This window comes from Macaca thibetana, chromosome 7, assembly GCF_024542745.1.
Source record: "Macaca thibetana thibetana isolate TM-01 chromosome 7, ASM2454274v1, whole genome shotgun sequence".
NCBI classification, from domain to species: domain Eukaryota; kingdom Metazoa; phylum Chordata; class Mammalia; order Primates; family Cercopithecidae; genus Macaca; species Macaca thibetana.
The window spans coordinates 134,942,168-134,966,767 of NC_065584.1; the positions used below are offsets into that span (position 1 = coordinate 134,942,168).

The following is a 24,600-nucleotide window of genomic DNA, read 5'->3' on the forward strand; positions in this document are numbered from 1 at the left end:
TGAGTGGGGTTTTTTTTTTTTTTTTTTTTTTAGATGGAGTTTCACTCTGAAACCCAGGCTGGAGTGCAGTGGTGCAATCTTGCTCACTGCAACCTCCACCTCCCTGGTTCAGGAGATTCTCCTGCCTCAGCCTCCCAAGTAGCTGGATTACAGGCATGTGCCACCACACCCAGATAATTTTTGATTTTTAGTAGAGACAGTATTTTGTCATGTTGGCCAGGCTGGTCTTGAACTCCTGATCTCAAGTGATCCACCCACTTCAGCCTCCCAAAGTGCTGGGATTACTGAGCCACCGCACTCAGCCCCCACTGAGTTTTTTTTTTAATTTCTAGTTTTTTCAAATTTGCCAGTTTTTAATAGTATCTCCTTCTTTTCTCATGTTTTATATTTAAAACTTTTTTATGTCTATAATCACTTTAAACATACTTATTTTGTCATCTGTAACCAATAATTCCACTATCTTATCAGAAATCAAATACCGTTTATGTAAGTTGACTCCCACGAGTTCTAAATTGCCATTGTGAGGTCATCTTTGGCAAAGCTTTAATTTGTTGCAACGTTGTGCAGCTCAGGGTCAGGAAGAGTCCCTCCAGAAAGGAGGATTTGTTACTGTGAATCTCTTTAACTAACCTCTTTCCCCACTGAAATAACTTTTTTCAATAACATGATTTTAACAACATAATCTCTCTATGCCAGAACAGATATATTTTGAATGTAAGTCAATATTTTCTTGAGCAAAATTATGAGCACTGACTTATATATACTTGATTTTAAAGGAGTAATTTTTGTCTTTTCCTGAGCTTTTTGTCTTGTCAGTGTATGCTTTTAAAGGGAATTTGCAAAATCAATTATTATCACAATTAGCTGGAAATGAGTTCATATAATTAGCTTCAATTCAAACAAAGAGATTTCTGCCTTTATTCTGCATACATTTTTCTTTAAAATTCCTGATTATTCACTGTAAGAAGAAACTTTTCTGTAACTGCTACTTTGCTAAAGTCAGTTTTCTAAGAAAAATTTTTCTGAATTTTTGATATAGTCCCAAATATCACCACTTTGTAGATCTTACCTAAAAAAGTTTAATGTATTTAATAATATGTATCTGTTTAGTTGAAATCTACAAACCGGTATTAAAGCTGCTTTGGAATCTACTTCATGAGTGTCTTCGGTAGATGGTCTTCTACTGATTTTTTCTGCTGAAAGAAAATTTAAAAACATAAAAAAGCTATACAACTGAAGTTTTATGAATACCAACTAACCAAACACAAAGTATTCCAGGCAGAGTATAACCTTCATAAGATAACTCAAACTTTCCTCAACACGCTGAACACAACAGGTACATGAGGCCCATAAATTACTCAATATATTTTGAGTAAACTATTGTGAAAAGGCAACAATAAATGAGAGTATGAAGTAAAAACATATTTACCTCCCTTCTGTTCCCAAGTAACCCTGACTGGGGGCAGTAAAGATAATTCATTTCTTGTATATGCTTCCTAGGATATTTGTATGTGTGTACACATACCCCTGCCAATATTTAACATAAATGGCAGGGAAATATATATGTCTTGAGGTTTTTGTTTTTTTGAACTTTAAGCTTAAGAGATTTTTTTTTTTTTTTTTTTGGAGACAGTTTCGTTCTTGTTGCCCAGGCTGGAGAGCAGTGGCGCAACCTCTGCCTCCCGGGTTCAAGCAATTCTCCTGCCTCAGCCTCCAGAATAGCTGGGATTACAGGCATGTGCCACTATGCCCAGCTAATTTTGTTTTCAGTAGAGACTGGGTTTCTCCATGTTGGTCAGGCTGGTCTCAAACTCCTGACCTCAGGTGATCCACCCACCTCAGCCTCCCAAAGTGCTGGGATTACAGGAGTGAGCCACTGCGCCTAGCCAGCTTAGAGATTTTCTACAGAAGAACAGAGATTTCCAATTATCTTTTGATGCTCTCTTTATTTCATATTGGATATACAGTAATGTATTCAAACAAACTCCCACTGATGGACATTTGATCTGTTTCCAATCTCTTCCTGTGATAAACAATGCTGCAATGAATAATCCTTTTCCCCAATTTATGATAATACCTTTGTTGTCATATCTTGTTTATCTGAAATGAACTTTAGAATTAAGCCTACTTCCAAAAAAAGTGAGGACATTAAGTTACAAATCAACTTAAAGAAAGCTTACAATTTTACAGTACAATAAAGGAAAACCTCAGAATGAAGAAAGGAAAATCTCAGAACAAAAATGTGTATTCCAGGTGCAGAGAACAAAAAGACCAGACTGAGATATATTAGAAGACTCTGGGCAAAATGTTTTCAATATGATGAAACTGACAGAATACATTATATTCTGAATATCATGAAGAAATTTGGTTAAATATCAGAGAACCTAGAGTGTTGACCTAACCAAAACTGTAGCTATACTTGGTGGAAAAGGGTGAACAGGTGTGCGTGTGTGTGTGTTCGTTTGTTCATTCGTTCTGGGAATACAGAGTGAGAAAAGAGTTCAATTCTTCTCTTCTTTAGTGGAAGGTCAACAGACATGGCCTAAAACTGAAATATGAGGACGCTGCAATACAGGTAGGTTGAGTATCACTTACCAGAAATGCTTGGGATCAGAAGTGTTTCAGATTTCTGTTTTTTCTTAAAAAAAATTTTGGAAGATTTGCACTATACTCACCCAGGAAAGCATCTAAAAATCTGAAATCTGAAATGCTCCAGTGACCATTTCCTTTCAGTCAGTACTCAAAAATTTTGGATTTTGGGGCATTTCAGATTTTTGGATGCTCAACCCATATAAGCATACGAGCTCAAAAATAACATTTATGTTATCTTAAATACTGAGAATTCTTTTTCTTCCCTCCTAATCCTTCCACCATTTCTTTTTCTTTTCTTTTCTTTTTTTTTTTTTTTGAGATGGAGTCTCGCTCCCATTGCACAGGCTGGAGTGCGGTGGTGCGATCTTGGCTCACTGCAACCTCCATCTTCTGGGTTCAAGCTATTCTCCTTCCTCAGCCTTCCGAGTAGCTGGGATTACAGGTGTGCAACACCACACCTGGCTAATTTTTGTATTTTTAGCAGAGATGGAGTTTCGCCATGTTAACCAAGCTGGCCTTGAACTCCTGACCTCAGGTAATCCACCCGCATCGGCCTCCCAAAGTGCTAGGATTACAGGCGTGAGCCACCCGGCCCCCTTTACCATTTTACTTGCTTTATTGCTCTGGCATCAGAAACAGTAACAGTCAGAATCCTTGTCTTGCTCCCCATCTTGGGCTTTCAATAGTTCACTATGAAATTTGATGCTTCGTGATAACTTTTTGTTGATATCCTTTTTGAGATTAGGAATGAATACTGAATGTTAATCAGATACCTTCTCTGCAGCTGTTAAGATGATCTCATGATTTTTCTCCTTTAATCTGCTATTATCATGCATCACCATAATTATATTTTTGAATGTAAAGACAACTTTCATTCCTGGAATAAACCCAATTTGGTCATAATATGCATTGCTGAATTCAGTATGCCAAAGAAAAATGAAAGAAGTGATGGTGAGCTGGACAATGTAGTACTATTTTTCTTAAGGAACCTTTATAATTATTCAACTTTTCAAGGATGTGCATATATAACTTTGACTTATAAAAAAATTATGATATGGAAACATCACCACAATATAGTAAATGAAAAATTAATGGTACAAGGCAACATGTATTGTCTGTGACCTTTTGTGTAAAAAATGAGAGGTATAAGATTGTACTGTCATACATGATTGTATAAGCAAGAAACTCTAAAGGGTAGACAAATAGTGGTTACATGTGGGAACAGAGTGAGAGGGAAAATTTTCAGAGTGTTTGTATTTTAATTTTGAACCAAAAATGTATTATTTTTAAAAGTTAAACTAGAAAAATATGTTGAATAAATGATGATACAGATTAAAACAGATGATACAGATGAACAGATACATCTGTAAAAGCTAAAAGTAGATTTATAAAAAGTTTTTCTATTCCATCTTTACAGAATAAACAATTTTTAAAAAAATATTCTAATAACATTCTAATGAATGCTAGGATTACGACTTATTCAAGGTTACAGTAACTATGGAAGACCAGAATTTTCATCTTCTGACTCCTATACCATTCACTGCTCACGTGTTTGACAAACATAAAATACATTTATAAAGTGTAAACGAGTATGTTTTCTAACACTATTCATGTAGTCAAAATACTCACCTTGTTTTGAATGAAGAGGAATGGAAGTTCTGTGACAGTCAGTAAATCCAGCAAGAGAACTCACTCGTTTCAAAGTCTTTTCAGAAGTATTGTTATTCTGCAAATATTGTACATATATACAATTTGAAAACAACTGAACTAAATTTCAACCCATTATTCTAAGTAGTATAAGAGTCCCTTGATCTATTTAGCTCAATATGCTTTATTCTACCTGGACACTGATGGGTATATTATAGATTATGGTTATTTTCTTCAATGCCAATTTCAAAAACTGCACCAAAACACCTTATTTGCCTACTGTTCATAAATCCATCCAAATGAATTTTTTATAATAATAAAAACTCAGGTTGAGTGTGGTAGCTCACACCTGTAATCCCAGCACTTTGGGAGGTTGAGGCGGGAGGATCATGAGGTCAAGAGATCGAGACCATCTTGGCCAATATGGTGAAACCCCATCTCTACTAAAAATACAAAAATCAGCTGGGTGTGGTGGCACACGCCTGTAGTCCCAGCTACTTGGGAGGCTGAGGAAGGAGAATCGCTCGAACCCAGGAGGCCAAGGTTGCAGTGAGCCAAGATTAAGCCACTGCACTCCAGCCTGGTGGCAGAATGAGACTCAGTCTCAAGAAAAAAACAAAAAACAAAACAAAAACAAAAAGCCTCATTAAAAAGTTGGAAAAATATACAAAACTGTGGAGAAAAAATGAAACCATTATGAATTCAAAGAAGCTATTATCTTACATGTATCTTGACACACTGATAACATTAACGGTGGGGGAACTATTTCCTTTTGGGGATCATAGTAACTTTCTTATTGATTTGTATGAGCTATTTATACAACAAGGTTATCTATATGCTTACTATCTGTCAAATTTCAATTTGTTTTTCAAATTTCTTTTGACTATGTTTTTTAGGTACTTAAATCTCTACATTTTCCCTTAATATTTTTCCATTATTTATGTGTTTGGAAAGCCCTGACGGCTTTACTGGCTCAATAAATACTGCTTTTTTTTTTTTTTTCTTTTTTTTTGAGATGGAGTCTTGCTCTGTCTCAAAAGAAAAAAGTTGTTTAAATCAAAACGCAGCTACTGCTTTTCTGCTAACTCACAGAAACTTGCAATGTCTTGCTTTATTAAGGAGTACCTACCACTAAAACATTTTCAGCACATTCCTCTTTAAGTTCATTATTAAAAAGGTGAAATCTGTGGGAAAACTCTGATGCTTTACCTTTTCCCATTAAGAAATGTCCATTTATCCTAAGTTTTATGTCTTATCTATACCAAGTGCTTCACAATAGCAAAACAATACCACTAGAGGTGTGGCAATAATTTGTGTAAAGAAAATGTGATGAACTTAGGTTTAAATAGTTCTACATTATAAACAGCTTTACTAAAACTTACGAAAGTCCATAAAACATTTCATTTACCTATAAAATCTACTTCAATCCTATATGGATTACAGATATTCCATAAGTCATATTGCAATAATTATAAAACCAATTTGGTAGACAGCAGTCTGTTCTTCCTACTTCCTAGTCTCATTCCTGTTTTTCTTCTTTCTCTTTTTATCATTTGTCAGCTAAGGCTACCTAAGAGAACTTGATCCATTTATTTAGCTCTCTCTAAATATGCCATAATTAAAATGGCTAGAAAACACTATGAATTACAGTCTTATGAGAGGTCCACTGAACCCACACCTATTTTCTCCACCTTGCTGACTTTCTGACTTCTGCATATACTAAAGAGAGTTTACCTCATATTTAGGCATCTCTGTATACTCCATAATAACATTTCTTACATCATTCTGCTGTTCCTATTTGAGGTAAGAAAACTGTGCAACTATTCTCAAACTTAAAGGCAAATACAGAAAGGAAAAAACCTAGGTAATCATTACACCTCAATTTGCTTATAATAACAAATTAAATTCCAAGTTATCAATATCTGGTTGATATTAATTGATTTAGTACAATACTTTAATCAAAATATATGATAATAAAAATACAAAATGTTACAATACAAAAATGCATTTGAGTCTACTTTTTATATGTAGGGGAGTAAGTAATATGGCCTGATAGCAATTACATAATTAACTTGGATCACATAAAAAGTAAATCATTCATAGAAACTCCTATGTCATTATCATTGACTTGGTTCTAGCTTTAGGAAAGGTCCTGTTTTCACTGTGTATGTCACTTAACATTTCCATAGTGTAAGTTCTTTAAGGGCTAGAGAAGCTTAACACCTTTCTAGGTGTTTTTAATTATCTTGGTGTAGCCACGTTACTACTCTTAAGGCTTTAAATAGCCACAATATATGATAGCAACATTTAAGAAATAAAACTAACTTGCAGGCAAGAAATACACTGTTTTTGCCAGCTGTCCTATATATTTTGAAACTTATTTAACAAACATTTATTGAATTATCTTGCATTTGTACATAATATACAGCTTCTTCCTGCTAGACAATAGGTTTCTAAGAGTCAGGGTCATGTTCTTTTTTTTTTTTTTGAGACGGAGTCTCGCTCTGTCGCCCGGGCTGGAGTGCAGTGGCCGGATCTCAGCTCACTGCAAGCTCCGCCTCCCAGGTTTACGCCATTCTCCTGCCTCAGCCTCCCGAGTAGCTGGGACTACAGGCGCCCGCCACCTCGCCCGGCTAGTTTTTTGTGTTTTTTTTAGTAGAGACGGGGTTTCACGGTGTTAGCCAGGATGGTCTCGATCTCCTGACCTCGTGATCCACCCGTCTCGGCCTCCCAAAGTGCTGGGATTACAGGCTTGAGCCACCGCGCCCGGCCGAGTCAGGGTCATGTTCTAATAAAACTTTTGGATCTGGGAAGAGTGAGCTCATTAAGTATTTAATCAGTGGAAAACATACGGGGAGAAGAAACTTTAGAAAAAGAAATGTAGGCCGGGCACAGTGGCTCACACTTGTAATCCCAGCACTTTGGGAGGCCAAGGTGGATGGATCGCTTGAGGTGAGGAATTTGAGACTAGCCTGGACAACATGGTAAATCCTCATCTCTACTAAAAATACAGAAATTAGCCAGGTATGGTGGCGTGCACCTGTAATCCCAGCTACTCAAGAGGCTGAGGCAGGAGAATCACTTGAACCCGGGAGGTAGAGGTTGCAGTGAGCTGAGATCGTGCCACTGCACTCCAGCCTGGGTGACAGCAAGACTCCATCTCAAAAAAAAAAAAAGAGCTGGGCGCGGTGGCTCACGCCTGTAATCCCAGCACTTTGGGAGGCCGAGGCGGGTGGATCACAAGGTCAGGAGATCGAGACCACGGTGAAACCTCGTCTCTACTAAAAATACAAAAAATTAGCCGGGCGCGGTTGTGGGCGCCTGTAGTCCCAGCTACTTGGGAGGCTGAGCCAGGAGAATGGCGGGAACCCGGGAGGCGGAGCTTGCAGTGAGCCGACATCGTGCCACTGCACTCCAGCCTGGCCACAGAGCGAGACTCCGTCTCAAAAAAAGAAAAAAAAAAAAAAAAAAAAGAAAAAAAAAAAGAGAGAGAGAGAAATGTTAAATAGGTGATGTTTGCTATTTAATTACTATAATTATGCAAGCTATTTGTACCTTTTCATGTTCCTCAATTGTTCGTTTTTTCAAATTGAGGACAGCTTCAAATATTTGGTATCAGCATGTTAATGATGATATCTGCTACAACTGTATTTTTACTGAAAAAACGTTTAATTAAATTTTGAACTAAACATCAAGATAGTAAAATAAAAAGAACTGTGGATGTTTTAATAAGGATTTACTTACGAATAGTATTTCTTTTATCTTGTTTGATGTTTCTTTAAACCTCTGTAAATCCATGCTATCCCTGTGTCCTTTAATAGAAAAAAAGAGATTGCAATGAGAAATTTTTATTTTTCTTCACCAAAATAACGGCATTGCTTAAAGTTTATAAAAACAATAGATTTATGCTGCTTTTCAAGTACATTTGATGGCTTTGCAGTCTCCTTTAGCTCTTTTGATAAATAAAATTGAAAATTGCCAAGAAGCTGGTGAAGGTTATAGTTCTTTGTTTTTTGTTTTAATTTGAGAACGAGTCTCACTCTGTTGCCCAGGCTGGAGTGCAGTGTCATGATCTTGGCTCACTGCAACCTCTGCCTCCCGGGTTCAAGCAATTCTGCTGCCTCAGCCTCCTGAGTAGCTGCAACTACAGGTACGCGCCACCAAGCCCAGCTAATTTTTATATTTTTAGTAGAGATGGGGTTTCACCATGTTAGCCAGGCTGGTTCTGAACTCCTGACCTCGTGATCCGCCTGCCTTGGCCTCCCAAACTGCTGGGATTATAGGCCTGAGCCACTGCACCTGGCCAAGATTATAGTTAAGTTTACACTAACGTTAAAAGCCAAAGTCCTTATAAAAGAAACCAACATGTGATATGAATAAATAGCTCGAAATTTAAAAGAAACAAGGGGACCAAGCATTTTTACTATTAATAAAAAATATATAAAAGTATTACATATATACGGATAATCAACCAAAAAGGAATGATTTATTCTTATGCCTATAACTTAAACAAGAACAGAAAAAAAATATTTTGGCAATAACACTTTAATTACCTTAATGAAAACTGTTTCACACACAGAGATTGTTCAGACAACATGTTAATAAGCCCATGAATAATCTCCACATTAAGGCCAGCCAGCAAGTTATTTAGGCACTGAACATGCTGATATTTACCGCTAGGCTATATGGAATTCACTCTAGATATATAGATACATAAATTTTCCTATATGATATACATGTCGAGAAAATATATATGATATAAACATATACCCCACTGGTAATACATTAAAAAACAGACTAAAATGCATTTTTAAAAATAAACTGGAAATTAGCTGGGTGTGGTGGCGCGTGCTTGTAATCTCAGCTACTCAGGAGGCTGAGGCAGGGGAATCGCTCGAACCCAGGAGGCAGAGGCTGCAGTGAGCCGAGATTGTGCCACTGCACTCCAGCCTGGGCGACAGAGGGAGACTCTGTCTTAAATTTTAAAAAAAGGAATACATTTAATGTAGGAAAAGTTGTATATCTATGTATCTAGAGTGAATCCCATATAGCCTAGAAGTAAATATCAACACGTTTAGTGCCTAGATAACTTCCTAGGCTGGCCTTAATGTGGCAATTTTCCATGGGCTTATTAACATACTGTCTGAACAATCTCTATGCATGAAAGTTTTCACTAAGGTCTTTAATGTGTTACTGCCAAAATAAATACTGTCTTATTTAAGCTATCACAGGTATAAGAATAAGTCATTCCTTTTTAAAATGTTCTCCTCTGTGAATACATAAATACTAATTTTCCCAGTAGATTCCTAGATTTCCGTTGTTGTTCTGATAATAATTATTAATAGTGCACCCTTTCACTTTTAAAGTGTCTTGGTTTGGGTAAAAAAATTATATGGTTATCTATTTACAGGGCACTGTTCTTTTCCAGTTGATTCTAACCTCCCCTAGGAGGTTCTCCAACTACTTAACACTTAAGAATCACTTAAGTTTTCAACAGGAGTTGATGAAACCCAACTGAAGATATTCAAATTCAAAAGATAGAACCTAAAATTCCATCAAAGAGGTTATATGCCAAAATAACTCTTATAGCCTAAGTCAGTCTATTTCCCATACTTCTGATTTTTTTTTTTTTTTTCCCATTTCATTTCTAGAGACAGGGTCTCATTCTATCACACACACTATAGCGCAGTTGTGTGATCATAGCCCACTGCAGCCTTGAGCTTCTGGGTGCAAGTGGTTCGCCTGCCTAAGCCTCCTGAGTAGCTGGTACTTCAGGCACATGCCACTGCGCCTGACTAGTTTTAAAAATTTTTTTGTAGAGATGGCGTCTTGCTATGTTGCTTAGGCTGGTCCTCAACTCCTGGGCTGAAGCAATCCTGCCTGCTCAGCCTCCCAAAGTACCAGAATCACAGGTGTCTGATTCTTTTAAAAATTTTTATAATTATACTCTATGAAAAGATACTGACTTGTAACACAGTATGTGTTTTTATTATTTCTAAGGTGATAATTTTTATTTCTAAGGTGAAAAGTAATATTGATATACAAATATGAATTTGCCAAACTTACCTACAAATGCTCCAAATTCTATATTATCTCCTTCTGCAGCTTTAGAGCAAACAGTTTCTTGATCTTTGGTTCCTGTTTCCAAGTGGCTTTTGCAACTTGGTTGAGATGGTGTACTAACAAAAAATTTGGTTGGTGGGGATGACAGATGTGGTATGCTATTAGATGAACTGCCTAATTTTTGATTTTTATTAAATATTTTTAAGAGTTCTACCCCATGCAGTCTCTGTCGCAGTTCTGGAGGGGAACCAGCACTTGGGAATAAGGCACCAGAAGAGGAACCAGCCTCTGGAAAATTAAATTCTTTTCTCTGGGGTATTGCAGGTAAGTCTTGACCAAATATATTACACTGGGGATCTTTGTCATCTTTCATTAAAATATTACAAAGAAAAGGATTATTACTTTCAAGATCACCTTGAGGAACAGAGGAGCTAAGCGTATTTACAACACTATGCTTTTTCCATACAGAAGGTCTTACGGGACCATCATCAATAAGGTTTTGAGCCAAGTGTTTGGAAATGCTCAGTTCTCGGGTGATTTCATTATGAACTTTGCTAGCTTCCGACGCTTTCTGGGCAGTGAGTGTTTTTAATGTATCTACCGTCAGGGCTGAAAGATCTTGCAAATGGCCAATTTGAGAATCTAATGATTGTAATGATCTTTTTATGTAGTTGACACGATCTCCAACTTCTTTAATCTGAATGCACATCTGTTCCACTCTGTAGGAGAGAAATAAGCCTTTTTTACAAATGTGAAAAAAAAATGTAGAATTTTATTTTGTAGCCTCAAATAATAATGATAAAGAGAAAAATTGTACATGCATTTAAGCAAGATATAAAATAAGGTACAGTTATTTTTTTTTTTGAGACGGAGTCTCGCTCTGTTGCCCAGGCTGGAGTGCAGTGGCCGGATCTCAGCTCACTGCAAGCTCCGCCTCCCGGGTTTGCGCCATTCTCCTACCTCAGTAGTACTACAGACGCCCGCCACCTCGCTTGGCTAGTTTTTTGTAAATTTTTTTTTTTTTTTTTTTTTGAGACGGAGTCTCGCTCTGTTGCTCAGGCTGGAGTGCAGTGGTGCTATCTTGGTTCACTGCAAGCTCCATCTCCCGGGTTCACGCCATTCTCCTGCCTCAGCCTCCGGAGTAGCTGGGACTACAGGCACCCGCCACCTCGCCTGGCTAGTTTTTTGTATTTTTTTAGTAGAGACGGGGTTTCACCATGTTAGCCAGGATGGTCTCGATCTTCTGACCTCGTGATCCACCCACCTCGGCCTCCCAAAGTGCTGGGATTACAGGCTTGAGCCACCGCGCCCGGCCTTTTTTGTATTTTTTAGTAGAGGGGGGGTTTCACCATGTTAGCCAGGATGGTCTCGATCTCCTGACCTCATGATCCACCCGTCTTGGCCTCCCAAAGTGCTGGGATTACAGGCTTGAGCCACTGCGCCCGGCCAAGGTACAGTTATTTAATTATACAAGGCCTACCTTATGTTTAAGAAGGATCCAGTGCTAATCTTACACTAAAATGCAAGATTTCAAAAAATATTTTTGTTCCACAGGCTACTTACTCCAATTACCCCACATCAAAGTAACACAAAATAATGTATATACAGCTACATATACACAGAACTACCATTACTGTTACTGTAACTATACCAAACACCATATGCTTCCAGAATGTAGCAAAGTCAACAGAAAAAAAGAAATACTGGCCAGGCGCAGTGGCTTGCGTCTGTAATCCCAGCACTTTGGGAGGCTGAGGCGGTCAGATCACAAGGTCAGGAGTTCGAGACCAGCATGGCCAACATGGTGAAACCCTGTCTCTACCAAAAATATAAAAATTCGCCAGGTGTTGTAGTGCACGCCGGTAATCCTAGCTACTCAGGAAGCTGAGGCAGGAGAATCACTTGAACCCGGGAGGCGGAAGTTGCAGTGAGCCGAGATTGTGTCACTGCATTCCAGCCGGGGCAAAAGAGCGAGACGCTGTCTCAAAAAAAAAAAAAAAATAATAATAATAATAACACTAAAAGAAATCCTGTAAAATACTGAGGATAGTTTTACTTTTCTCCCTCTAAACAGTAAAGAACAGTAACTCTTCTATCTTCTGTAACTAGGGTAAAAAAATAAGACTGACCAACTGACTTATATGAAGTATTAATAGAACTGAACTATCTTTCCAATATATAATGTAAAACTATAACTAAACTTATTGTTTGACAAAATAAATTTAACAATGACCATTTAAAAGAGATATAACTAATAGATCCCATTTTGACATATAATTGATTTTAACTAAAGGGCTTCTGAACCTTTCGAAAGTGACACGAATTCTCTCTTCACTCCCAGAATGAAATTTGTCATCTTTTTCATTGAAATACATCTCAACACATTGCTCTTCAAAATCATGAAGTTTCTTTTGATCTTCTTCTGTTAAAAAAAGTTCTATGGGAGGAAAAGAAGAAAATCAATGAAGAGCTGTCAAGGTATCAACTTTAGCTCATAATTCTTATGAATTATTCAGGGTTTCTAAGACTACATCCATCATCTGCACTTTTTAAACTTTTACTTCTATGCTTCTAAAGCACTAGACAAGTATCTTTCTTTTTTGTTGCACCAGTGTGATGTCAACAGAATACGATCAGGTACTTCCTCCTCCTCTTCTGATTTCCTTTTCCTATACAACATCCTTCCCCGTCTCTCTCATACCTCTCCCTCACGTATCTACTCAGAGAAATTTAAGAACCAATTTGAAAGTCCCTATACCATTTTAAGCATAATTTGACACAGTACGATTAGTCTCACACACACAGAATATACTAAAATTGTTATTGTTTACAGAGCTGTAAAAATGGTTTGTAGAACAGCAAAGAAGTTAGGTTTACACTACCATTTTAACAGAAAGAGAGATGCCATTCTCATAACCAAGTTTAATGTTAAATCCATTTCTATAGATATCATATTGCACTTAAAAATTCCTTTACGTTCAGGCAAATTTAACAAAAGCCTTTACCATAACATTAACCCACTAAGTCATTTTTGAATAAAATCAATATATAGCCTTCAGTGTAAAACTAAGAAGTAATACAATGAAAATGTTTGCCTTAATACAGTTTACTTACTTGGTCCATTGGAAGTCTTATCTTTCTTTCTTCTCTTACATATGCAGCAAAACAGAGAAACTATATGGCTAAGAATGATAAGTGGAGGAGGCAGAACTGGTTTCTCATGATAAGCCATAATAAAATGATAACGCTGGTACTTCCATACAATATTGGAAATTGCCTTCACTTGTAAATACACATTGCTAGAGAAATAATGAAAAAAAATAAAATAAACTTTGCTAATCATCTCTTTTTTTTTGAGACGGAGTCTTGCTCTGTGCCCCAGGCTGGAGTGCAGTGGCGCGATCTCGGCTCACTGCAAGCTCCGCCCCGCCGGTTTCACACCATTCTCCTGCCTCAGCCTCCCAAGTAGCTGGGACTACAGGCGCCCGCCACCTCGCCCGGCTAATTTTCTTGTATTTTTAGTAGAGACGGGGTTTCACCGTGTTAGCCAGGATGGTCTCGATCTCCTGACCTTGTGATCCGCCCGTCTCGGCCTCCCAAAGTGCTGGGATTACAGGCTTGAGCCACCGCGCCCGGCCTGCTAATCATCTCTTAAAGTTTTAAATACTGATGATTTCATTGTAATTCTGTACTAAATAAGAATTCAAAAAAATATACTTCTAACAAAACTAATAGCAAACGAGAAACTGGAAAAGATTAACACTCAGCAGAAAAAAATAATTTAAAAAATTTAAAATATTTCATGTAAATGGGTAAGACATAAGAAAATACTCAATCTTATTAGTAATCAAATAAGTGCAAATTTTAAAAAACAAAATCCTGGCTGGACATGGTGGTTCACGTCTATAATCCTAGCACTTTGGAAGGCCGAGAGGCAGGAGGAGTGCTTGAGGCCTGGAGTTGAAGACGAGCCTGGGCACCATAGTGAGACTCTGTCTATTTAAAAACAAAAAAGTCAGCCAGGCGTGATGGTGTATGCCGGTAGTCCCAGCTACTGTGGAGGCTGAGACAGGAGGGACTGCTTGAGCCCAGATGGAACAGCCTACAGTGAGCTGTGATAGTGCCGCTGCACTCCAGCCTGGGCAACAGGTTGTCTCAAAAAATAAAATAAAATAAATTTTTTCATTTACTATCAAATTGGCAACCATTAAAAAAACTAGTATGGGTAGAGAGTTGAGGAAACAGGCCTATTTAGACTTAAATGCAAAAAGCCCTAAAAGTACATATACTGAACAGCCCTGCTTTTAGAAAAACATTCTAAACAAGCAAGTTTTGCTCACAGATTTAACTACAATGTGATGTTTAGGAGAAGAATTACAAACAATCTAACTGACCAATATAACATACTGGATTGAAAAACTATGGTCTATATCATGGAGTATCAGGTAGCCATTAAAAACAGACTGGAGAAGAACATTTGTTTATCTGAAATAATGTTCATGATGCTTTGCTTAGTTATAAAACAGTACATAAAACATAAAAATAGGCTAGGCACTGAGGCTTACGCCTATAATCTCAGCACTTGGGGAGGCTGAAGTGGATGGATCACATGAGGCCAGGAGTTCAAGTCCAGCCTGGCCAACATGGTGAAACCTCATCTCTACTAAAAATACAGAAAAAAATCAGCCAGGCGTGGTGGTGCACACCTGTAATCCCAGCTTCTCGAGAGGCTGAGGTGCGAGAATCGCTTGAACCCGGAAAACGAAGGTTGCAGTGAGTCAAGATTGTGCCACTCCAACCTGGGTGACAGAGGGAGACTCTGTCTCAAAACTAAATAAATTAAATAAAAATATTATTTTTGAAAAGAAAAATGGCTTATATATATTTGCAAAAAAAATGATAGAAAGGTGTACACCCAGATATTAACAGTGGAATTATGGATGAATTTTCTATATTGAATGCATATTTGTTGGCAACCGAGGAAAAATCCCAGATGACGACTAAATTTATAAAGAAAACTGCATGTTGAAAGATAATCAAACTTAAAATTTAGAACTCATTTGATTAGGAAAAGCATCTCCTATTTGTAATTTTTCAAATATACTTTTAGTAGTTTAAGCCAATATAATTTTTAGATTTTAAGTTCTATAAATTTCCTTCAAAACATATAGAATTGCACATTAAATCATCTTATCATAATAAGCAATTGAACAAAATTCTTACTTGAAAAATGCAATAAGAAGATTAACCATAATGATATACTGTACAAAGAGGTAGACTGCTTGAAGAAATGGAGTCAACCAGGTCCCAGGACCACAGATTTGAGGGATAACAGAATCATTTGCACACACTTTAAAAAGAAAGAAAGAAAAACACAAAAACAACTTAAATATAGTAATTCACCGGTAACTGCTATTCATCAGTGTTTCTGGTTATTTATTTATTTAAATTAAATTTTGATTATGTACAAATCTGTTCCACAGATTCCAGCAAAAGCCTCTAGGCAGGGAGTCATAGGAACCCCAGTTTAAGAGTGTTCAAACACAAAAAGATGTTGTGAGAAATGTGGGTGCTATCTGTTTTACATCTCTATTCCAGAAAAGAAAGTATATTTAGGTGTTACATTTACCCTTCGAGGCAGGGTTTAACCTGAGGAGCATTAAAGAGGGTTAAAATTCCTGGATCAACCATATTTTAACATTTCTGTAAGAAAAATGTCTGAACTTTTTACTTTTTTCCTGAGATGGAGTCTTGCTCTGTCACCCAGGCTGGAGTGCAGTGGCACAATCTTGGCTCACTGCAACCTCCGGCTCCTGGGTTCAAGCAATTCTCCTGCCTCAGTCTCCTGAGTAGCTGGGACTACAGGCATGCACTACCATGCCCGGGTAATTTTGCATTTTTAGTAGAGACCAGATTTCATCATGTTGGCCAGGCTGGTCTCGAACTCCTGACCTCGTGATCCACCTGCCTTGGCCTCCCAAAGTGCTGGGATTATAAGCATGACTCAACTTTAAGAGTATGGTTGACTCATAGCAAAACCTGTACATTTACAAACATAAAGAGTACTTAGTTTATCTTATTATGTCACAAAAATGGGGCTGAAGAAATAGCTAAAGTGCCTCTCAATTATACAGTGATTAGATGTGAATTCCTTGTTTTTCATTACCCCATCTGAAAAATTTCTGAAGCCAGAACATAGCTAATTACAAACAAGGAAAGGAAGAGCTTTAATACCCCCCACAGCATAACAAAGAATAAAGTAAATTAGGCAGGGCAAGGATTAGAATTAAATAATGATGAATTAGTGGTAAGTTCTACCTAAATATTTATAGCACACTTAGCATTTAGTATTTGGTAGATTTTTTAAAGTATATGCATCAATGACATTCATAATGGCTCTATGATTCCTTTAAATGGTTTTATGGGCAAATCAATGGTAAGGTCCTTTCACTCTTAAATAATTTTATGAATCTATTTCCATTCTATTCAGATTAGTTTGTGGAAGCAAATACCCAAGAAAGAGAATGCAGGAAACTAAAAAACTATACTCAACGCTTTATAACAACTACACAATTAGAGCCACATCATTAGAAAAATAGCAGACAGCCAGGTATGATAGCTCACGTCTATAATCCCAGAACTTTGGGAGGCTAAAGCAGGCCAATCACTTGAGGTCAGGAGTTCAAGACCAGCCTGGCCAACATGGTGAAACCTTGTCTCTACTTAAAAAAAGAAAAACAAAAAACTAGCCAGGCATGGTGGCATGCAGCTGTAATCCTAGCTACTCCAGAGGCTGAGGCATGGGAATCACTTGAACTTGGAAGACAGAGGTTGTAGTGAGCTGAGACGGTGCCACTGTATTCCAGTCTGGGAGACAGGGTGAGACTTTGTCTCAAAAAAAAAAAAAAAAAAAAAAAAAAAAGTAGCACAGAATGAAAACCTGGAAACACCACCAAACAGAAGCCATTAAACACAACATTTGACCAGGCTGGTAAAACAACATTTAGTTTAACTACTGTTCAAGAACAAATAATGACCACAATTTTCTATGTGGCCACCCTTGGACCTAACCACAATCACTTGCATGGCCAGCCCTTGACCTAATCACCCATAAATATGTGGGAAGGGAGTAACACAGATATTGGGGGAGGGAAGAGTGAAGGAAGAAGAAAGAACAAGAGTGAGAGAGAATAAAATGAAGATTCTATAACTCAAATGTGGAAGTCAGCAGAATATCACTGAAAGCTGACAGCATCACTTATGTTCACAGGTTATCTACTCTCATTGACTAAGACAATGTAAGAGTCAAAATGTGGATAGTAACAAAATTGAAAAACAAACTTAATATTCTCTCTAAGAATAGGGTTGAATCAGTGGGAGTTATGTCATTGATTATCCAGAGAATGTACTCACAAACTGCAACAAAAACCTTGAGTATCTGTCATCTGTAAAACTCAACATGCTGTAAGCTTTCAGTATTCACACAGGATCATTATTTTTGTAATTAACATTGTGCTTGACTTCTCAATGTCGAATCTACCCTGAATTATCTACGCGAATCATGGTAATCCCATCCCCCTTGTCTGTAACCATTTTAGAGACAGGCAGGCCGAAGCCAACTCAAGCTAATGAAATGAAAGGACAGGCTCAAAAGGGAATTTCTGTGAAAGGGACATTTTCCTCTAAAGAGAACCATGGATAAACGGTGTCTCTTTCCTCCTGTTGCTAATGACGGTCTTATGATCATAAGGGAAACTTACAGAGCTGGCAGTGGGATGAAAAAGAACAAGTGTCCTTAGTTATGAATTAACCAACCCTAAAGACCACTGGAGCTAGCTCAAAATTGTTATGTGAGTTAATAAATGTCCTTATTGTGTAGGATGGTTTAGACTAGATTTCTATTACCAGCCACCAAAAAATTTCTAAAATACTTTTTCTTCCAATTAATTTGTATGTTTCTTTTGGAGTTCACTAATGCCTTTGTGGGGGGCTTAGGTTGGTAATAGTTTGACTTCTGAAAATATACAATATTACTATAATTCAATACTGGCTTTAAAACATAAAATAACCAAAAGATAAATCTGTAAACATACAATTCTTACCATCAATTTCGTATGCATAAACTTCACCAAAAATCATCCAGTATGGATGAAAAACTATATCTTTAGCAAGAGTCCAAGATGGTGCTTCATGAGGATAAAGTATTGCCTTTCTGGGAACACCAAAACTAAGTAATACAAGAGCCATAATCACTACAATGTAGAACATATTGGCCACCTGTTAAAAAATGAACACTGTTAAAATACAAGGAAGTTTAAACACTATGACAAATCTTTTTAAAAGATTCTAATGTTCTAATAGACCAAAAAAATCCATTAAACACAAAAAATCTTTGAGATTATTTTTGTTTCTAGTGATAGCTTTCAGAAAAATTTCATCACTACATAAATCTTAACAACTAGGAGATCATGTAAAAAAAATCTATTAAGCTAAGCAAGTCATGGGCATCCTTAGCTACATAAAGAACTGTATCACCAGTTCAAACTGAAGTGTGCGTATTTCTGTGGTACGTGAAGATTTTCAAGAAGTACAGAGACACAGACAGATTTAGGGAAATCAATTTCCATAACTGCCCTTTCCTAAAGCTTCTCTATTCTTTTAATGGAGGCACAGACTCTCTTTTCCACGTTGCCTCTGACAATTGTACTTTGCCCACTTCACACAAAAAAAGAATACTTCCCACCCACCCTGAATCCATGGGTGCCTTGTCCTGGGATATGAAAACTTCCTACGAGCCAAACAAAACAATCTGAATTATTAGCATGGGTGTTGAAAAACTAAATGATACCAATGTCTGGGAAACAAATACTTTCGTAAGTCATGTAGTTTGTAATTCTTTAAATTCAATAAAATTCAAAAAGGACCCAATTGAGCTAAAACCTAGTAATTCATTGAAAAATTATTTTCATTGTTAAATCACAATGTGCATTTTGACACAATTATGTAAGGATTCAAAGAATTAAGCAGAATCCTATAATAAAACTTTACCTCCCATCTACTTATTTAGGTATATAAGTTCTCCAGCCTGTACTACTTATTGTCTAGCCTAGACAGTATAAAAAAGTGAATATACGACCAGCAACAGTGACTCAAGCCTGTAATCCCAGCACTTCAGGAGGCCGAGGTAGGTGGATCACTTGTACTCAGGAGTTTGAGACTAGGCTGGCCAACATGGTGAAACTCTGTGTCTACTAAAAATATAAAACTTAGCAGGGCGTGGTGGCGTGTGCCTGTAATCTCAGCTACTCAAGAGGCTTAGGCAGGAGAATCACCTGAACCCAGGAGGCAGAGGTTGCAGTGAGCCAAGATCACACACTGCATTCCAGCCTGGGCGACAGAGCGAGACTCCATCTTAAAAAAAAAAAAAAAAAGGGAATATACATATAAAAAAGTGAACACCTTCTCACTCTAGCAATATTGATGAATATTCATTCATAATCATCTAACTGAGGAAAAAGGCCTCCTGCAAAAGAGAATACATTTACAATAAATCTGTACATTAACCTACTGTAAACTTAAAATAATTGTAATGACAACTTAAAAAATTATTATGACATTTTCATATATTTTTTAAATGACTATACAGTGACAGTAGAAATGGAAAGTAAGATGTGAAAGGTAAAGGGGAGGCCGGGCGCGGTGGCTCAAGCCTGTAATCCCAGCACTTTGGGAGGCCGAGACGGGCGGATCACGAGGTCAGGAGATCGAAACCATCCTGGCTAACACGGTGAAACCCGGTCTCTACTAAAAAATACAAAAAAACTAGCCGGGCGAGGTGGCGGGCGCCTGTAGTCCCAGCTACTCGGGAGGCTGAGGCAGGAGAATGGCGTAAACCTGGGAGGCGGAGCTTGCAGTGAGCTGAGATCCGGCCACTGCACTCCAGCCTGGGTGACAGAGCAAGACACCGTCTCAAAAAAAAAGAAAGGTAAAGGGGATAATAAGTAGTCAAGGCCGAATAAAGTAATTTTATAGGGGCATAAGATTAGGAAGAAGTTGTGCAGATAGCTGAGAGTCTTAAAATGTCAATTCAAAGGAAGAGATGAGACTTGATGCTTCATCTTGAAAATTGTGTTAGATGAACAAATAAATTTTCTTTTTAAATTAAGAGCTGGGTCTTTGCAACTTGCAGAGTCCTAACAGGCTCCAAAATTCTTAATTGGGTGTTCTTATATGCAAAATGGACAAATAACGCCTTCATTGAGCATTTGAGAGCATTACTGAGAGAATGCATGTTTTCAAATAAAATATTGCAAAACAAACAAAAAGTATATTAGGATAAAAGATTTTAAAAGGCAAAAAATGTATTAAAACATTATCCATGCTATTTGATATATTTTGGAATACAAATATTTATTTGTAAATAAAGGAAAAGCCAAGACAAATATTCCAAATGAAACCTAAATCTGTATTGACGTAAACTAAAATTATTCAAGGTCTATGGTTGATGATTCATAGTCGTTTTTGCATTTCACACACCTTTTCACATAAAGCCTAAATGACAACTACTTTCCTTGTGCTTGTTACGAATTTAATTAATTAAAAATGTGAGTATCAGCTTGCTCATAAAAATGAGGATTCTTAAAGTAAAATTTTGCTGGGTGCGGTGGCTCACGCCTGTTAATTCCAGCACTTTGGGAGGCCGAGGTAGGCGGATCACAAGGTCAGGAGTGCAAGACCAGCCTGGCCAATATGGTGAAACCTTGTCTCTACTAAAAATACAAAAATTAGCCGGGCATGGTGATGTGCGCCTGTAGTCCCAGCTACTCGGGAGGCTGAGGCAGAAGAATTGCTTGAACCCAGGAGGTGGAGGTTGCAGTGAGCCGAGATCGCACCACTGCTATTAAAAGATGTATTAGGTTGATGTAAAAGTAACTGTAGTTTTTGCAATTACTTTCAATGGCAAAAACCGCAATTACTTTTGCACTAGCCTATAAAGTGTGAGGGAGGTTTCTTCTTTTTAATCTTTTATTGTCTTCAAGCTTTTCAAAGCTGTTTCCTCTGGTTAGAAACTCCCTGCTCAGAAGAAAACTCCCACATACTTTCTTTTTTTTTTTTTAATGATTATACTTTAAGTTCTAGGGTACAGAAATACCATTTGACCCAGCAATCCCATTACTGGGTATATACCCAAAGGATTATAAATCATGCTATTATAAAGACACATGCACACGTATGTTTATTGCGGCACTATTCACAATAACAAAGACTTGGAACCAACCCAAATGTCCATCAATGATAGACTGGATTAAGAAAATGTGGCACATATACACCATGGAATACTATGCAGCCACAAAAAAGGATGAGTTCATGTCCTTTGCAGGGACATGGATGCATCTGGAAACCATCATTCTGAGCAAACTATCGCAAGGACAGAAAACCAAACACCGCCTGTTCTCACTCATAGGCGGGAACTGAACAACGAGAACACTTGGACATAGGGCGGGGAACACCACACACCGGGGCCTGTCATGGGGTGGGGGTGGGGGGCAGGGAGAAGGATAGCATTAGGATAAATACCTAATGTAAATGATGATTAATGGGTGCAGCAAACTAACATGGCACATGTATACCTATGTAAATCCTACATATTTTCTAAACTCCTTTGAAATGCCATAATCTTTGTGAAAGCCTTCATGACAGAATTGGTTACTAGTTCTTCTATCTTCTTCTATCTTCACATAACAATTTATCATATTTTTCAATAGCTACCTATCTGTTCACATGTCTATATTTAAAGACTCAATTGTTGAGTTCCATGAGGATCTGGACCATGTCTTATTCATCTTTGTAGCCCCAGTTTAGTTTAACTCTTTTTTTTTTTTTTTTTTTTTTTTTTTTTTTTTTGAGACGGAGTCTCGCTCTGTCACCCAGGCTGGAGTGCAGTGGCCAGATCTCAGCTCACTGCAAGCTCCGCCTCCCGGGTTCACGCCATTCTCCTGCCTCAGCCTCCCGAATAGCTGGGACTACAGGCGCCCGCCACCTCGCCCGGCTAGTTTTTTTTTTTTGTATTTTTTAGTAGAGACGGGGTTTCACCGTGTTAACCAGGATGGTCTCGATCTCCCGACCTCGTGATCCGCCCGTCTCGGCCTCCCAAAGTGCTGGGATTACAGGCTTGAGCCACCGCGCCCGGCCTAGTTTAACTCTTAACATATAATAGATACACAATGATGAAATAATGAACATTAGATCTAGAACAGTAACCATTATGAAACTTCCAAAGGGGGATGTACAGGGATGCTGGCACTAGGGGAAAACAGACAATGATGGAACAAATGACTAGCTGACAATGAGAAAGACATCCTAGCAGAGGGTGGTTTTAGAGAAGATCACAAATAAAGACTTCTGTACTTCCTAACTCTTCCATTTACATTACCATTAAAGTAACTAGACACCACTAAGTCACTAAATAACCTAATAAGCGTAAGAGCTACAACACCTTTTTTGCACGCTAAAACGTTAGGCTAAACCCAATTCTTCCAAAAAAATCTTAACTGCCCTATTTTTCCTTGAAATACCATAAGAATGCCAAAATGTGTGAATAATGAGAAACACTTTGATGTGAAAAACAGTACACTAGTAATTCTCAATTAAGAGGGGGAAGACACATTCTCTTAGAGGGGAAGAGTGCAGCGTGAAACTGCAAATATAATAAATTATATTTAGAAAACCTGAAAGTCTTGTTTTCAAGATGCAAAGATAATCTTGTGAGCTTAGTATGGTTACTCAAGAAATACTTAATTTAGAAGACTGTTTTTTTATTATTATACTTTAAGTTCTAGGGTACAAGTGCACAACGTGCTGGTTTGTTACATAAGTATACATGTGCCATGTTGAGTGCTGCACCCATTAACTCGTCATTTACATTAGGTATATCTCCTAATGCTATCCCTCCCTGCTCCCCACAGCCCACGACAGGCCCCAGTGTGTGATGTTCCCCATTCCCCACCCTGTGTCCAAGTGTTCTCATTGTTCAATTCCCACCTATGAGTGAGAACATGTGGTGTTTGGTTTTCTGTCCTTGCGATAGTTTGCTCAGAATGATGGTTTCCAGCTTCATCCATGTCCCTACAAAGAACACGAACTCATCCTTTTTATGGCTGCATAGTATTCCATGGTGTATATGTGCCACATTTTCTCAATCCAGTCTATCACTGATGGACATTTGGGTTGGTTCCAAGAGAAGACTTATTTTCTAAAATTAAGGGAGCATAAGAAACTCTACGAATAGCTTTTTATACTTCTTACAATGGGACAAATATTTTAAAATAATTGAGAAACAACATGTATTTTTAAAGCATATTTTGATAAAACTACTGTATATACTTATTTACGAGAAGTTTGAAACAAACACATGCATTCATATATGTCTTGAGGGATGGAAGGATGTACATTAAACTGTTAATAGTGAATGTCTCTGAATAGTGATTTTGTCTGCATTTGCTGAAATTTCCTAGGATGAACAGAAATTTCAGAATGAGGAATAGCAATAGCTATATTACAAATTTTGCCTTTTTCACCACTGAAAACCAAAAGGAATTATGGCAAGGAGTAGACCCAATATATTTTAGATTTAGTGTATAAAAAAATTACACATTTAACTTGACATCTAGATTTTAAAAAATAAAACCTGCCACTCAGATAAGACTAAGGAAAAGAGCAAATACTGGGCATACTGTATTAGGAAAAGATTAGGTATCCTGGATTTAACTTTTAAAAAATAGCCTGGGTCAGGCCAGGTGCGGTGGCTCATGCCTGTAATCCCAGCACTTTGGGAGGCTGAGGCGGGCAGATCATCTGAAGTCAGGAGTTTGGGACCAGCCTGACCAACATGGTGAAACCCTGTCTCTACTAAAAATACAAACATTAGCTGGGCATGGTGGCGCATGCCTGTAATCCCAGCTCCTCGGGTGGCTGAGGCAGGAGAATCGCTTGAACCTGGGAGGCAGAGGTTGCAGTGAGCCGAGATAGCGCCACTGCACTCCAGCCTGGGCGACGACAGAGTGAAATTCTGTCTCAAAAAAAAAAAAAAGGCCTGGATCAGTAAAGACAGGAAAAAGGAGTTACCTACAGACATAAACCATAGATTGTATAGCTAACATTATCTTGCAAAGCACAAAATGGGTGTAGGGGATTGGGATTGAGCATGAGAAACTCTTAAGGAATGGTTGATTTGAAGTATGAGGCAAACAAACACAAAAGACATTCACTGGCTCAAATAAAACTATGTTAATAACATTT

General features: G+C 37.8%; 1 protein-coding gene across 4 annotated transcripts in view; it reads right to left on the minus strand.

Moving 5' to 3' along the window:
• The window catches only part of TRPM7 (transient receptor potential cation channel subfamily M member 7), a 120,837-nt gene that overhangs the window by 18,606 nt on the left and 77,631 nt on the right, over positions 1–24,600 (minus strand). For 3 of the 4 annotated variants that reach the window (XM_050797103.1, XM_050797105.1, XM_050797107.1), the window contains 8 exons: positions 18,405–18,579; positions 15,526–15,652; positions 13,417–13,601; positions 12,607–12,739; positions 10,306–11,021; positions 7,984–8,051; positions 4,222–4,318; positions 1,126–1,196 (listed from right to left, as the gene is read on the minus strand). In XM_050797103.1, coding sequence (XP_050653060.1) covers positions 1,126–1,196; positions 4,222–4,318; positions 7,984–8,051; positions 10,306–11,021; positions 12,607–12,739; positions 13,417–13,601; positions 15,526–15,652; positions 18,405–18,579 — 1,572 coding nt within the window. The remainder of the gene's footprint in view (positions 1–1,125; positions 1,197–4,221; positions 4,319–7,983; positions 8,052–10,305; positions 11,022–12,606; positions 12,740–13,416; positions 13,602–15,525; positions 15,653–18,404; positions 18,580–24,600) is intronic. The other variant, XM_050797104.1, reaches the window with a different exon arrangement.